This window comes from Leopardus geoffroyi, chromosome B1 (genome assembly GCF_018350155.1).
Source record: "Leopardus geoffroyi isolate Oge1 chromosome B1, O.geoffroyi_Oge1_pat1.0, whole genome shotgun sequence".
Lineage (NCBI taxonomy): Eukaryota > Metazoa > Chordata > Mammalia > Carnivora > Felidae > Leopardus > Leopardus geoffroyi.
The window spans coordinates 51,685,821-51,699,632 of NC_059327.1; the positions used below are offsets into that span (position 1 = coordinate 51,685,821).

General features: G+C 45.6%; 1 protein-coding gene across 1 annotated transcript in view; it reads right to left on the reverse strand.

The window, feature by feature from the left end:
• Nucleotides 1-1,550: 1,550 nt before the first annotated feature.
• Nucleotides 1,551-13,812, reverse strand: part of XKR6 (XK related 6) — a 324,795-nt gene continuing 312,533 nt past the window's right edge. The window contains exon 3 of the mRNA XM_045462249.1: nt 1,551-4,338. Within this exon, the coding sequence (XP_045318205.1) occupies nt 3,374-4,338 (965 nt within the window). The 3' untranslated portion in view covers nt 1,551-3,373. The remainder of the gene's footprint in view (nt 4,339-13,812) is intronic.

A 13,812-nucleotide genomic window follows, 5' to 3' on the forward strand; every position in this document is an offset into this window, starting at 1 on the left:
AATGAAAACTCTCCTCTGTTCATTCTCTTCATGTGTCCCTGCTCCTCTCCCATGTTTTCTACTTCTTTCCAGACTTTTCTTCCTTCTTCTGTCCCTATGCCAAGACAGATTTCCCTGCTACTGCTCATAATACATATTTTCATTTTCATCATTAGGAAAGTAACCGGCATGATGGAGAGGTGGGGAGTAACATTTCACGGGATAAGTTGCTCTCCTGCCTGAGTCTTGTGGAGCCCAGTCCAATAGAGATCGAAAGAAAGGATTTCTGAAATGCCCCGTGGTCTTCTCATTTGCTCCCAGTGGCTAAGACCCCAGAGGGCCCTCCCTGAGTTGGAAGTTGTCACCCCAACTTTTGGCGCTCCAGGTCCACAAATGTTGGTAATTTTCTCAGTTGCATGTAAACATAAATACACACACACACACACACACACACACACACACACACAAACACACTCACGTACGCACATGCTAAATGTGGAGTAGTAGAATACAGGTGGCAAATTAAAGCCTGTGACTGTATCAAAACGAAACAGAAAGAGAAAGGACAGGCAAACAAGCCAAAGTGGCAGAGGTCCCAAAGGGATGTATGGGGGACAATGTCTAGGATTGCTCCAGTGATGGACGTCTATAGGGCTCTAGGCACACACGGCCTCAGAGCCGAGGCAGACAAGAGTTAGGACTATAGCAAGCCAGGATGGGATGGCCCCTCTCAAATGGCCTCACCTCTTCCGGCCTCAGCAGAGTAAGCAGCAAGATAAACCCTTGGCAGGGAAGCAGAATAAAAAGGAAAGCACTGCTGACCAGATTGGAATTCCCAATTAACTACTGAGTGGCCCATGGGCCTGTCCCTTGGATGGGCGGAGACAGTCCCACATGGCTGGTCTTTGCCAAGGCCTGGGTGTGCTCTGTGCATCATGCTTCCTAGACGGATGGGCACGAGGGCCACAGGCTCTCTGCACCGTTCCTCCCTTCCTCCTTTCTGCCAGGAAGGACCTGAGGAGACCAGGGAGAGGGACAGGACGGCGCTGCTCAGTTTAGTAATAATAAAGGAAATCAAAGGGACCTGAACAAAAAAAGGAGCATCCAGTTTACAACTGAAAGAAAATTTAAAACTTGTTCTTTTTTTTTCTTTTTTCTTTTTTTTTAAACAGCTTTAGATAAATAATAAAGGGGGTGGAAAGGAGAAGCCTCTTTGAATAATAATTAAAAAAAACCCCACAAACATAAAAAAATTCCTCAGGTTTTGAACTTCTTTTGAGAATAGTTCAATGTGAGGTCTTGCACCCTAAACAGTTATATCTGGAATTAAAAAAAAAAAATTGCAGCTCCACACAACAAAGACAAACAGTATTTACCGAAAAATATTGTGTGTGTATATACACATATACATATATATATATGTGTATATACACACACATACACAGAGTTTTATATATATATATATATATAGATATATATGTATATATCTATATATATATCTTTTTTGTGGAGATTTTTTTTCTTTTTGTGATTTTTTTCTTTTCCTTTTTTTTTTTTTTTTTTTTTTTTTTTTTTTTTGTGCCCAAGTAGAGATACAATGGGATTGAAAAGATGCCCTAGAACAGAATATTCCTTACAGGAGCAATACTTTTTGAAAAATAACATTTAAAAATGGTTGAACATACTTGCAACACCTCCAGAAATTCAACTTGGTACAACGTGAAAATAAATAATTGAATCACATCTTCACCCAAATGACGTGCCTCTAAGACCCAGAGTATTGCTGCTGGTATGAGTCTCGCCATCCAGACAGGGGCTGATATTCAAGCACCATTCCCTTGTCCCTGCTCCCACTCCCCAGCACCCTTATACTCCACCTCAGCCATACCCAGAGTCTGTCTTGTATCAGTTTTCTACATTTCTGGCAAGACTTTGCAGCAGACACATACACACACATAGACGTGTGCTATGGGCACACACACGCACATGCACACACACACACACACACACACACTCACTACACACACAAAATTTCCCACTCAACCCAGATGCACCAAGTGAGCTGAATGACTTTCAGCCAACCACAATGGTGAAAGACAGAAGCACCAAACAGTCTTTGAAATGGGTCAGTTATTACAATTTGACTTTTTTTTTTATATTCTAATTTTCCTCTTTTGTTAATATTTTTAAAAAGCACAAATGAAAAATGAAGAATTCTTTCCAGATCAATTTAAGGCTTCCCACCAAATGGAAACAGAAGAGGCCTTACACAATATCACATGTGATAAATGTATACCTTTCACGGCCTTAAAATGACAGAACAAATCATTTTTTGCCGGTCACTGATTAAGTATTGTGCCTTTAAATTGATGTCATTCTTTTTGCTACTATGCTGAGTTTTATTATTACTGATGTTCTTTGATTACAGAAATGGAAATCTCCTTTAGCTTGCTTTAGAATTTCCTGTTCTTACAGAATTATTGGGGTGGCTTTTTGTTTTGTTCTGTGTTGCTTTACACCAGGAAACAAATGTGATTCTCAGTGGGTGAATGCTAAAATGGCACATAGTCAACCTTCAAGTAGCTTCTCCAGCTATTTGAGTTTCAAACAGCCAGACTTTTGCTCCTAGAAGGCGCTGATTAATTAGGGGCAAGGACAGGAGACTGGGAGAGAAACCAAAAAGAAGGAGGGGTTTTTATGCCTTTGCTTTTGGTAAATTTGTTTTGTTCAATACAAATAATCAGATAGGAAGAATGATTGCTTTGTGGTTTTTTGTTGGTTGGTTTTTGTTTTGTTTCTAGATTTGTTTCATTTGATTGTTTAATTTTCCCTCTCCTGGTGCAAAAATCACCAGAGAGTTTTGCATGAGAAAACGTGACAGTACTTAATGAAACTCAGCACCTAAGGGCATAAGGCAGTTGAAGGTTTTTTTGTTTGTTTGTTTGTGTTTGTTTGTTTTGTTTTGTTTTGTTTTGTTCTTTCAATCAGCACCAATCCCGTAAATGATCTACACTTGGTGTAAGGTATAAAACTTTGTTTTTCTTTTGGAGTGGAGACAACTCCTCCTTCTCCACACTATGAACCATAGTGTGGGATTTTTCAATACTGTTTCTTATGTGTAAAAAACAAAAGAAAAGTTTTCTTTTTGTTTTTACTTACAAAACATAGAGAATATCTTTGTATACATACAGCGACTGGAAAGAAAGCTTATCTGAAGGGGTTGTGACTTATTTTCTTTTTTGTTTTTTGTAGCATTGGTGGTGGTGGTGATGGTGGTGGTGGTGGTGGTGGTGGTGGTTCTGTGTGTTGGGGAAAGGGAGGGTTATATTTCTTGTAAGCGGTGTTTACCACAACCCAAACTTAAGTTCCCTTCTCAACTTGGGTCAAGATGCTCTTAGAGTGAAGACTCATACTGTAGCAACTCATAAAGGAGCGGTCCGTCTCGATACCGAATGCCTACTGCGGTGGGGGTGACATACTGCAGAATGTTAATAGTCCTTCTCAACCTCCTGTCTACAAAATGAGCATCCCAAGCTGGGTATCTCTTTCTTGGCATGTCAATCTTAATGAGGGGCCCTTCTGGGTAGTAAGGACGCCCCGACGGGGTCAAGGGCCCCATGGGTCTCACTTGGAAAACGGGCAAGCAAGTGTCAGCCGTGAGATCCTCCTGTTGTTCCGTTACGGCTCTGGTAGGCGTGACCTGGGTCCCCCGGTACCCAGGGGTCTGAGGTGCCATGGGCTCAACATCGGGGGGCAGAGGGATGCCCCAGAGCAGCTCGGCACAACAGGAGCTGGCCAAAATCTTAACTCGCGGCCCCATGGGATGCAGCACACCATAATATAAGAGCATCAATGCGATCCCAGCCACAAAGCTAATAAAGACACAACACAGTGCTGGCACCGCATAGGAGTCAGTGGTCTCCGGGTTTCTGTAAAAATACCAAAGGAACGTCAAGGCAGCATTCTCGGTCAAGACTATCGTATAATATGCAAACATTCGATATCGAGTCCGCCCTTCCTTGACGTTAAACCAGCAGAAAATGTACACGATCCCTACCACCATGTTGAAGAGGATCTCCTCCCACTTGGACATACAGAAGTCTGTTCCGCCATGGATGATCCAGAAGGCCATGGCGCACCAGTGAACCACCACGAAGATCCCGAAGTAGAGCTGGAATATGGAAGCAAAGAGGGCAAAAGAGAGAACTCTGGATGAGATGGTGAAGAGGCGCCAGAAGAGGTGGATGAGGGCCCCTCTGTAGCTCATACTCTTCTTGTCGTCCCTGGAGTCCCGCAGCAGCTTGTGATAGGAGGCTAGCACCCAAGCCAGGGACATCAGGGAAGTCACAGAGGAGACACCTGCCAGAAAGACACAAACCCACACAGTCAAAACCTTGGACATCCCACATGGGGCACAGTGGGGCTGTTGGCCGAGGAGATGCCCACACACACCGAAGTCTAAATGAGGAGGGAGAAAGAAACACATAATCAGGAACGGGCCACAGAGGCTATAGATGTTCCCTAAACTGACAACTTTTGAGATCAACTTTTAGTTTTAAGGCCCCAGTCCAGAATTTCTGGGGACTCACAACTCAAGAGTGAAGGCTGAGGCTGATGTGCCTTGCCCGGGAAGCCAAGAACTGGAGCCACCGTGGCAGTTCCTTGTATCTGCTGTGGGTCGGGTGGCACGTGTTCTGTCTGAAGGGATCACGAGCTTGTGGGGGATCCTTGTTGCACACTGACATGTGGCCAGGGTTGGTGTCCCTGTCACCAGCAGCCTGTGCTCTTAGAGGAGCCATAGAAGGGATCACTGATGGTGAAGACTGACAGCTTGCTCATTGCCCCAAGTTGCACAACTATTCTCCTCTGGGAAGACACTGGCATCTCTTCCACCTTTTCATCAGCTCACCCAATGCATCTTAACTGAAGCTTTGCATTTAGCTTCTCCATCCGCTGCCTAAGGCCACCTTGACCAAGAGCCCTGGGATCTTCTGTCTGTTTGGGTGGCTGCCTTTCTCGTTCACTCCTTTCTCTCTCATTCTCACTCAGTCCTTGCTGCTTTCCCCACCCCAGCATGGCTCCAAGTTCTCCGAAGCCTTGACTTGGAGGCCCATGCTTCTCTGGTACCTGTCCTGACTCAGGAGTGTTGCTCATGCTTTGGAAATGCCTTTTCCACTCAGCACCGCTGTTCATCATTCCCCTGCATTTCAGTGATACTTCAATCATTATGGAGCAATTTTATTAATAATGCTGCCTATTTGGTATGTGTAACTGAATCAAACTGAACACAACAAATAGTTACTGGAGTCTCTGACCCACGCACAAGCAACCAGCTATTAGTCAGGTATTACCATGTGATCTCCTCTCAGGTGAGACTCCCCATCACCCCTAGTCTCTCACACGTGTTCTCCACTCCGACCATCTGGAGCCTCCATTTTTCCTTTCTCCTCAGATTTCAGAACTAAATGCAATTAAATTTGGTTGAGGTCTTGAATACTGTCTCATCAAGTGACTCATTAAACTGCCCCAGCCCTGTAGTCTTTGAATTGTCTTTCCCTGGGCCCTGCTCACCGCCCCACTCCCCTCCAAGCCCCAGTGAAGAGTCAAAGTCATTTTACACCCTCCCTGCATCCACCTTCCTCACCCACCTCACGGAGCTTCCTTCCAACCTGAGAGACGCTCAGGTTCACAGCTTGCAGAACAATATAGTGCGATAACGAAAACCATTATGTTGGCGTGAACCTAGAAAAAACCCCCAGACTGTCAACTGTTGCAAGGAGTATGTGTTGCTTTCATAATAATAGCAACCAAGATTGAAAACAAACAGGGGAGAAACCATAGCAATTTTGAAAGCCAATCTTGAAAATACCTAACAGTTTCCTCTCACTTTTCTGGAAAATTCTGAACATGATACTCTGTGTGTCTTGCTCTGCCCTTTGTATGCATAGGGCATTCCCACCGGCATCTGCTAAAACCATGTGTGCTCCACAGCCACGTCACAGTGGTCATGCTAACGTTTTAGAGCCTCCTGTGTTTGTGCTGTCTGGTGCACTGGGCAGGGAGGAGAATGGGTGCTTTGGGAGTCACATGATTTAGGCTGTAGGTTTCTGGAGGGCAGGGAATACGCAATCATCTCAGCAGTCTGTGCCAGGCTTATTATCAATACTGGAGCATCATCAGAAAGTTCCTTTTAAACATCTTTGTGACATCAAACCCTCTCCTGGTAAACTCATTTCTTGCTGTTAATAATCTTGGTGGTACAGCTGACGTTTAATAATCAGATGGGAGTTCTACAGAAACTGAATGGGAAGAAGCCTTGATTTTTTTTTTTTGTTCCTTCTAATAAATCAGAATGTATTACTCCCCCAGTTCAAAAGAAAAACATGAGTGCCAAGCTGGAGAAATAAGAAAAAGCAGCTTATCTTTTGCCGGAGCGTGGTCTCATTCAGTCTTACTCTGGGTGTGCTTTTGAACAGACGTGGGGTTCAGAAGTAGGACAGCCCCTCAGCCTTCACCATGCTGATCTCGATATTCTGTGTGTTGTGACATTAGCCCGTCCATGCCAAATATGAATAAACAGGAATTCAAATGTCCATCAATCTCACATAGCAAAGCCAAATACAATTGTTCCCCATTATTCTATCTTCTGGGTTACCTCTGCCATTTCCTGATCTGTCCCTGTGGCTTTGAGGTCTGGGTTCTGTTCCTGCTCCACCCATCATGAAGTGTTACAGAAACTGCTTCCCTCTGAGCTGACCCACACGCTGCCTTGGATCTTGGTCAATGCTACTGGAGTTGCTCTCTAGAATACAACATGAATGCTCCCCAAACATCATAAGACATTAATGCTAATTATAAGGAGGACTTGGGACACAGTCACATGGGAGACACATCTGAGCCCTTGGCTCTGGGGCTGCTTGTCAGCTGATGCCCAACCCCAGTCTTAACTCTCTGCCTTATCTGTCCCAATTTGGTATATTGTATATCACCAAACAGAATATCCACAGGGAGATTCATGGACTATCCACTTCAACCCACTCATTCGACAGGATGCAGAAGTACAGGCATGTGGGTGCCTTGCCCAAGATTACCCAACTACTGACAGTAATGTTAGGCCCACAGCACAGCTCTCTGCCTGCCTTTTCATATTGGTCCCAACACTCCATTTTTTCTGCATCCTATCCCTTTGTCAGCTCGACCCTCCACCAGGTAGTGCCTTTACTGAGGTCATAAAGGCCATCAACCTTCTCTAATAGCAGGTGTCTGTTCTAACACCAAGCTGTTTGTCCTTCAGGGCCTTGAATGCCAGGCCACATCCTTGGCATTGTGCAAATGCTCTGAGTTAAAGGGAAAAGGGAAGGTGGGAACTTCTGACATTTGGCTCATGTGCAGGGTGCCCAGGGCGGAGGTCCTGCCCAAGACCAAAAAGAGTGCATTTGTCTGGGACCTCTCTTCTCTTCAGAGCCTAAGCATGGCAAGCAGGGACAGGAAGAAACATGAGTGGGGTCATCATTCCATGACAAGCCTGCCCTACTCTCTCTGCCAGCAGCATTGACAAAGATGATCCTTTGAAAGAGGGAATGTCTGGGTGTGGCTACCTTATAATTCACCACATTCACCAAAGAACTCCCTGTTCTGTGCAAAGCTCCAGACACATTTTTTGGGTCCAGAGTTAGTAGGCTGAGTACATCCTGAGTGGAGCCCAGAAAAAACAGGCCTATTTTAGGAAGCCATTTGGGACTTGAGTTTCTCACTAGATGCTCAACACAGAGAAACACTTGTCTTCTGAGGGCTCAGGAACCAATGGTAGAAGCCATTAGATATACTTGTTATTAACTCACCTCCAAGAAACTTGTCTGGACCCCATCTGTGACATTGGCACATTTGTTATGCTTGGTCAAGGGATTAAATGTCTCATGACTTGCCACCTTTGCATCATTTCACTGGACAAAGCCTGTGGCCTCACAAACCCACAGGACTCTAACGGCATCTCTTCCTTGAAGGACTGTCAGCAGAAGGTGCTTCAGGGAAGCCAGTTCATTCTGGGGGCTCAACTGGGGTGGGGGAGGGAGAGAGTGCCAGACAGATGTGTTCCTTAACAGTGTACCTGACTGTCCCAGAGAACACAGCATGATTCACTGAGCATGTACATGCATTATCTTATTTGGAAGAACCTTGTGATGTAGGTACTTCTTATAGGCTGAACTGTGTCATCCTTCCCACAAAAAAAAATTCACATGTCAAAGCCCTAATCCCCAGCACCTCAGAACGTGACTGCATTTGGAGACAGGGTCTTTAAAGAGGTAGTTAAGTTAAATGATATCATGAGAGGTGGCCCTAATCCAATCCGACTTGTGTTCTTATAAGAAAAGGGGACTTGGACACACAGAAACACCAGGGGATGTGCTCACACATAGGAAAGGCCATGTGAGGACACGGGGAGAAGGTGGCCATCTGCAAGCCAAGAAAGGAGGCCTCCAGAGAAACCAAGACTGTCTCCACTTTGGTCTTAGACTTCCAGCCTCTAGAACAGGGAAGAAATAAAGGTCTGTTATTTTAGCCACCCAGCCTGTGGTATTTTATTACAGCAGCCCTAGAAAACTAATACAGTGCTCTAATTCCATTTTTTAGATGAAGAAATGTAAGATTTTTTTTAATGTTTATTTTATTTTTGAGAGAGAGAGAGAGAGGGAGAGAGACAGAGTGTGAGTGGAGGAGGGGCAGAGAGAGAAGGAGGCACAGGATCCTAAGCAGGCTCCAGGCTCTGAGCTGCCAACACAGACCCTGACTCAGAGCTCAAACTCACAAACCATGAGATCATGACCTGAGCTGAAGTTGGTGCTCAACCAACTGAGCCACCCAGGTGCCCCAAGACATTTTTCAAAATACATACATCTATCAAGAAGTAGAGTCAGGATTCAAACTCAGAGTCTGACTCCAGTGGCCCTGAAAGTAACCACTGTACTAACGGGCCCTCCAGACATGTCCTCAGAAGGGGGCTGGGTGAGGTGACAGGAGAGAAAGTCTAGGTTCTCTGGGTACAAAGGATTTGAATCTTTTGCTGAGTGGACAAGAAGTTAGTAGCCTTGGGTATCTGAGAGAGGCCCTTGATTTTGGAGCTAAAACCCAAATTTGCATTCTAGTCTACCTTCCTCAGGAGAGTAACATTCAAACCACAAGTAAAGAGGTGATTCTGGTGAGATGGCTTTCCCTCTGTCAAGTGATTAATCTTCAAAGGCCTACAGTGTATTCCATTGCAGAGGGAAGAGGTGCAAGATTTTCCCTCACTGCTGTGGCTCACTAGAAGATTTCTGTCTCACCTGAGGTCAATCCAAAAGTCAATGCATTATCTTGGCAAGGACCCAAGCCCACAGGAGTCAGCCTTGGAAGGGGCCCTGTGGCCCTCGGTGAAATTCTCAGACAGGCTGGGGAGCTTTATGATTTGCTTCCACTATGGCCCGATCCGTTTCTACATTCCGAAGATCAGACTGGAAATTGTTAAACACCTCACGTTTGGCTGTGACAAGTTCTGGGCAGTGACCTTCACAGCTAGCTCACTTTTAGTGGTGCAGACCAGGAGGCGGGGCTTGCGGTTGGCCCACTGAGCTGCCTGGAGTCCAGCTCTGTCAGCTAGGAAGTCACTAAGCTGGAGCCTCCTAGGAAGCCACTCCCTCTGAGAAAAGCTTGGGAGAGGGGCCTTCAGGTTCTGATCACTGGACCCAGGGTTTAAGATTTCCAGAAATGGAATGGCCACACCTTATGACCAACAGAACAGAGAATGAAAGGCTGCAATCTGCAGTGGGACACCCCTTACCAGTAGCAACCAATCTGCAGTTGACTAGCCCTAGTCATCAGGGAAGGCCCAATTTGGTGGCATCAATGCAATATCCAAGGGTCACTGTCAGTTGAACGGTTGCCAGTTGGGGAACAAAACAAAAGCCGTGAGTATGGATATCCCATCGTGTGAAAAGCATAGTGATATGGTGTTTGGGGAAGGATGGGATTCTAAAATCAGAGGGCAAGCAGCAGATGAAGTGGCTGAATCAGGAGGAAAGATGCAATGCAGTGGAAGGGATCAGGGCTGTGGGAGGGCCCAGCCACCAGGGTGAGGTAGAGAAGCTGAGATATGACAAACTGAAGCAGGGCCATGATCAGGGCAGGGCTGCACCAAGGGGCCAGCAAGTGGGAGCCCCAATACATAAGCAGAAAGGAAACTGGAAGGAGAAACCAGAACACTACAGTATCTCACAGGGAGAACATAGCATGTGGGTTTGAGGAGTCCTTTGAGAACCCCCAGGGGTATCTAGAGATGGCCACAAGACTTTCTGAGCAAGAACGGAGGGAGCAACAGCAGGATTTGGTTTTGCCGGGTAGGACGTGCACACCCAGGTCTTCAGCACCTGCCGTCTCCAACCTTTCTGCCACAGTGCTCCATTCCACCACTAAATCACATGGTGGAGAAACACTCAGAAGAGGGATGGAAAGGGCGCTAAGCACAGGATAGAGCAGGGGTAGGAAGAGTCGGCCCTGCTGCTCCCAGCTCCATCTCTCCTGGCTCCTTCCCATCAGCATATAACCACAGTCAAGTTCCTCTTATCTTACAAACACTAGCTCTCAGGACCCTGCATTTTCTGCCAATGAGATCCCACCTCTCTTTGTCTCTTCTCCAAACTTCTTGAGAGTACTCTCCTTGCTCCCTTGACTCCTGACCTCCAATCTCAATGGAGAGCTCTCTTGGAAGTCACCAACCAATTCCTCTATGCAGATGACTAATCTCTTCTCCTGCCTCTGTGTGACATTTGGCATTTGGAGCCCCTCTGTCCTTCACGCTGGGCCATTAGCTATTCCCCTAGTTATGGTATCCTTTCTTTGCTGGGCTATTACTCCCATTTTACAGGAGAGAAAACTGAGTTTGAAGTTAAGAGACTTCAATGTGGCTGCAGCCATGTTCTGACATTACATACTCACCTAATTTGCATGGTATTGTACCCCTAGAGGTTCCCCAAACCAAGAAACATGCTCAACTGGCTATTTGTCTACCTGCACATCAAGGTCAATATTAACCTCTTTCAACCTTCCCCTCTTCCCTGAAGTTAATGTTTGGGGAAAGTCAACCATCTGCTCCTCAATTCCCCCTGTGTATTTTCTCCACACCGAGTTCCTTTTAGATGGGCAATACTTCACTTTCCACCCATCCAACCTCCCTCTATCTTCCTACATTTTTAAAAAGCTTCGTTTCTTCTTGGAAATGCTCCCAGGAAAAAGATGGAGCAGCTGTGTGCAAGGTTGTCTAAACATTCCTGCCTGTCTCCTGTCCTCACCTCCACCCAGGAGGCACAGCAAGGAAGCATGGGTACAAAGTTACTTTCCTATGCGGGCAACCACTAGGGGAAGGAAATAAGCCTCATAGATGCCTCCTGTGAGCCAGGCTCAAAGACGTTGAATAACCTAGCCAAAGTTACACAGGTGGGAAGCAAGAGTGCTAACAATGATTCCTGGGATTATCTCCTCAGGCATGATCAGCGTGTTCAAGCCAGCGCATCCTGGCCCATGACATCCAATTGTTAAATTTGCAGGGATTTTGCAGGCTGGCTGATGTCATGTTGGAGGCTTGAAATAGGCATGGTGGGAATATTTACACCACAGAAACTGGCAACTGCTACAGACCAGGGTTCCCCCAATTCTGCTAAGAGCTGGTTGTTAAGCATTTACCAGCATATCACTTGGCAGGACCTATTATCCTTCTTGAAGAATTCAGTGGGCCTTATTGCATATTAGATGAGCCCCATAAGGCTGTCCTCTTTATTCCAACACCGCACTTCTGGGCAAACCAGATGTGCTACTGACGATCAGTCAGAATTATACTTAGTAGATTTGATGTGAAAGCAACAAAGGAACCAATCTCCTTTTTAAAGTTTCACTAAAAATACATTCATGGTAAATAATTGCAGATCTGACCATTTTCTTCCCATTTCCGTCACTTGCAAGCATTGACACCCTCATTTTCATCACATTTCTGTGTTTGGAGAGGGTGTGATTCCTACATGAGGTTACCACATGGGGTGACCTTAAGACACCCTTGATATTTCCAGACTGATCCTTAAGAAGGGTCAAAATAGAAGATGGCATCCACCATCTGTGGATGTAACCCTCAGGACTGACAGATGTTTGTGGCTGAGTTAATGTGGAAAAACCCAAGGGCAATCAAAGTAGCCTGATACAAACATAGGAAGGAAAGACTGGAAGGTGTCAGGAAAACCGACATCTATACAAAGATGTACATCTATACATCTATACAAAGACCATACTATACCTTGGCTGAAAAAAAAGCTCTTTAATATCAGAGGGATGGGACAAGGAGGACAGAAATCAAATTTGGCCACTACAGATGTGATCTCTATTGTAGAACATCGTTTTACCATGGTTTATAGGAAATACCTCTTTATTGCCTTTGTATCCAGGCTGATTGGTATCTGCTAATCTCTAATAAAGATTTCAATAATGACGATCACTTCCCTTTACTGAACAGCTACCTTGGCCCAGACTCTGTGCTAAGCATGTGACAGAATTAACTCAACTATTCTTTCCTACAAATATATCTGAAGCAGGGGACTGATTTGAAGATGGGGGAGACTAAGGCTCACAGGCTAAGGAACTTTTCCATATCAGGTAGTTAAGAAATCATGGAACTAGGATTTCAACGCAGACTTGCCTAACTCCAAAACTCAGACTCATATATATATATATATATATATATATATATATATATATATATATTTACTTATTTTTGAAAGGGGGGAGGGGCAGAGAGAGAGGGAAACAGAGAATCCCAAGCAGGCTCCAGGTTCCATGCTGTGAGTGCAGAGCCTGACATGGGTTCGAACTCACGAACAGTGAGATCATGACCTGAGCCAAAATTGGACACTTAACTGACTGAGCCACCCAGGCGCCCCAATCAGATTCCTTTTTTAAACACCGGGATAGGCATGTCTCCTCATCCATACCCACAGATTAATGAACAAGCATTCAGATTTATACATCAATTTCTTATCAGTTTGGTTACTGTGTGGCAGCTCTCTGATCATCTCTGTGAGCACAAAGTCAAGTTTGTGGGCTTGCCAAACTGAGGACTCACCCCTGGAAGTCCTTGTCTGAGTGTCCCAGTATGTGCAGAAGCAGTGACATCTCTATTCTATGTTGGCATGGCCTCCAAACTCATTTCCTTGTACCTGCTCTCGTCCCAGAAATCTCTTCATTATGCAGCCAACGTGACTAAGCTAAAGTATGCCCCTCTGCATGGCCCTCCGGGCACGATAGGCAGTCATGGTGCCTGATTTTCAGCACCTTTCCCATGGGAGGTTACGCATTCTTGCCCTGCTCAGCTCTGGTTCCCACCTGTGGCTGCTCTGACCAGGGAAACATGAGCAGAAGTATGGGTGTCACTTCCAGGTAGGAAGCCAGGCTCTCCCATGCTCCAAAAACAGGCTGCTCCACCCGCGACCTGTGATAGACATACTGCAACAAGCAGGAAATGAATCAACATTTTAAGCCACCGGAATTGTTGGGGTATCCTCCACTGCAGCATGGCTAGCCTATTTGGACTGACACACCATCTTGTTTGGTGTTAACGCCATGGTAGGTCCTTTAAAAGACCTTCAGGGCCCTACATGATACGGCCTGGGAGTTACAAGTGTAACCTGTCAGTTCTCTTCTGTGCCCTTCAGTAATTCCCTTCTCCAGTGGGTGCAAATCTAAGTTCCTTTCACGGCATCAGGCCTTCACGCAAGGCCCTACTTGAGACAGCTACTTGTTCTCCCTAGGGGGTCACCTCCC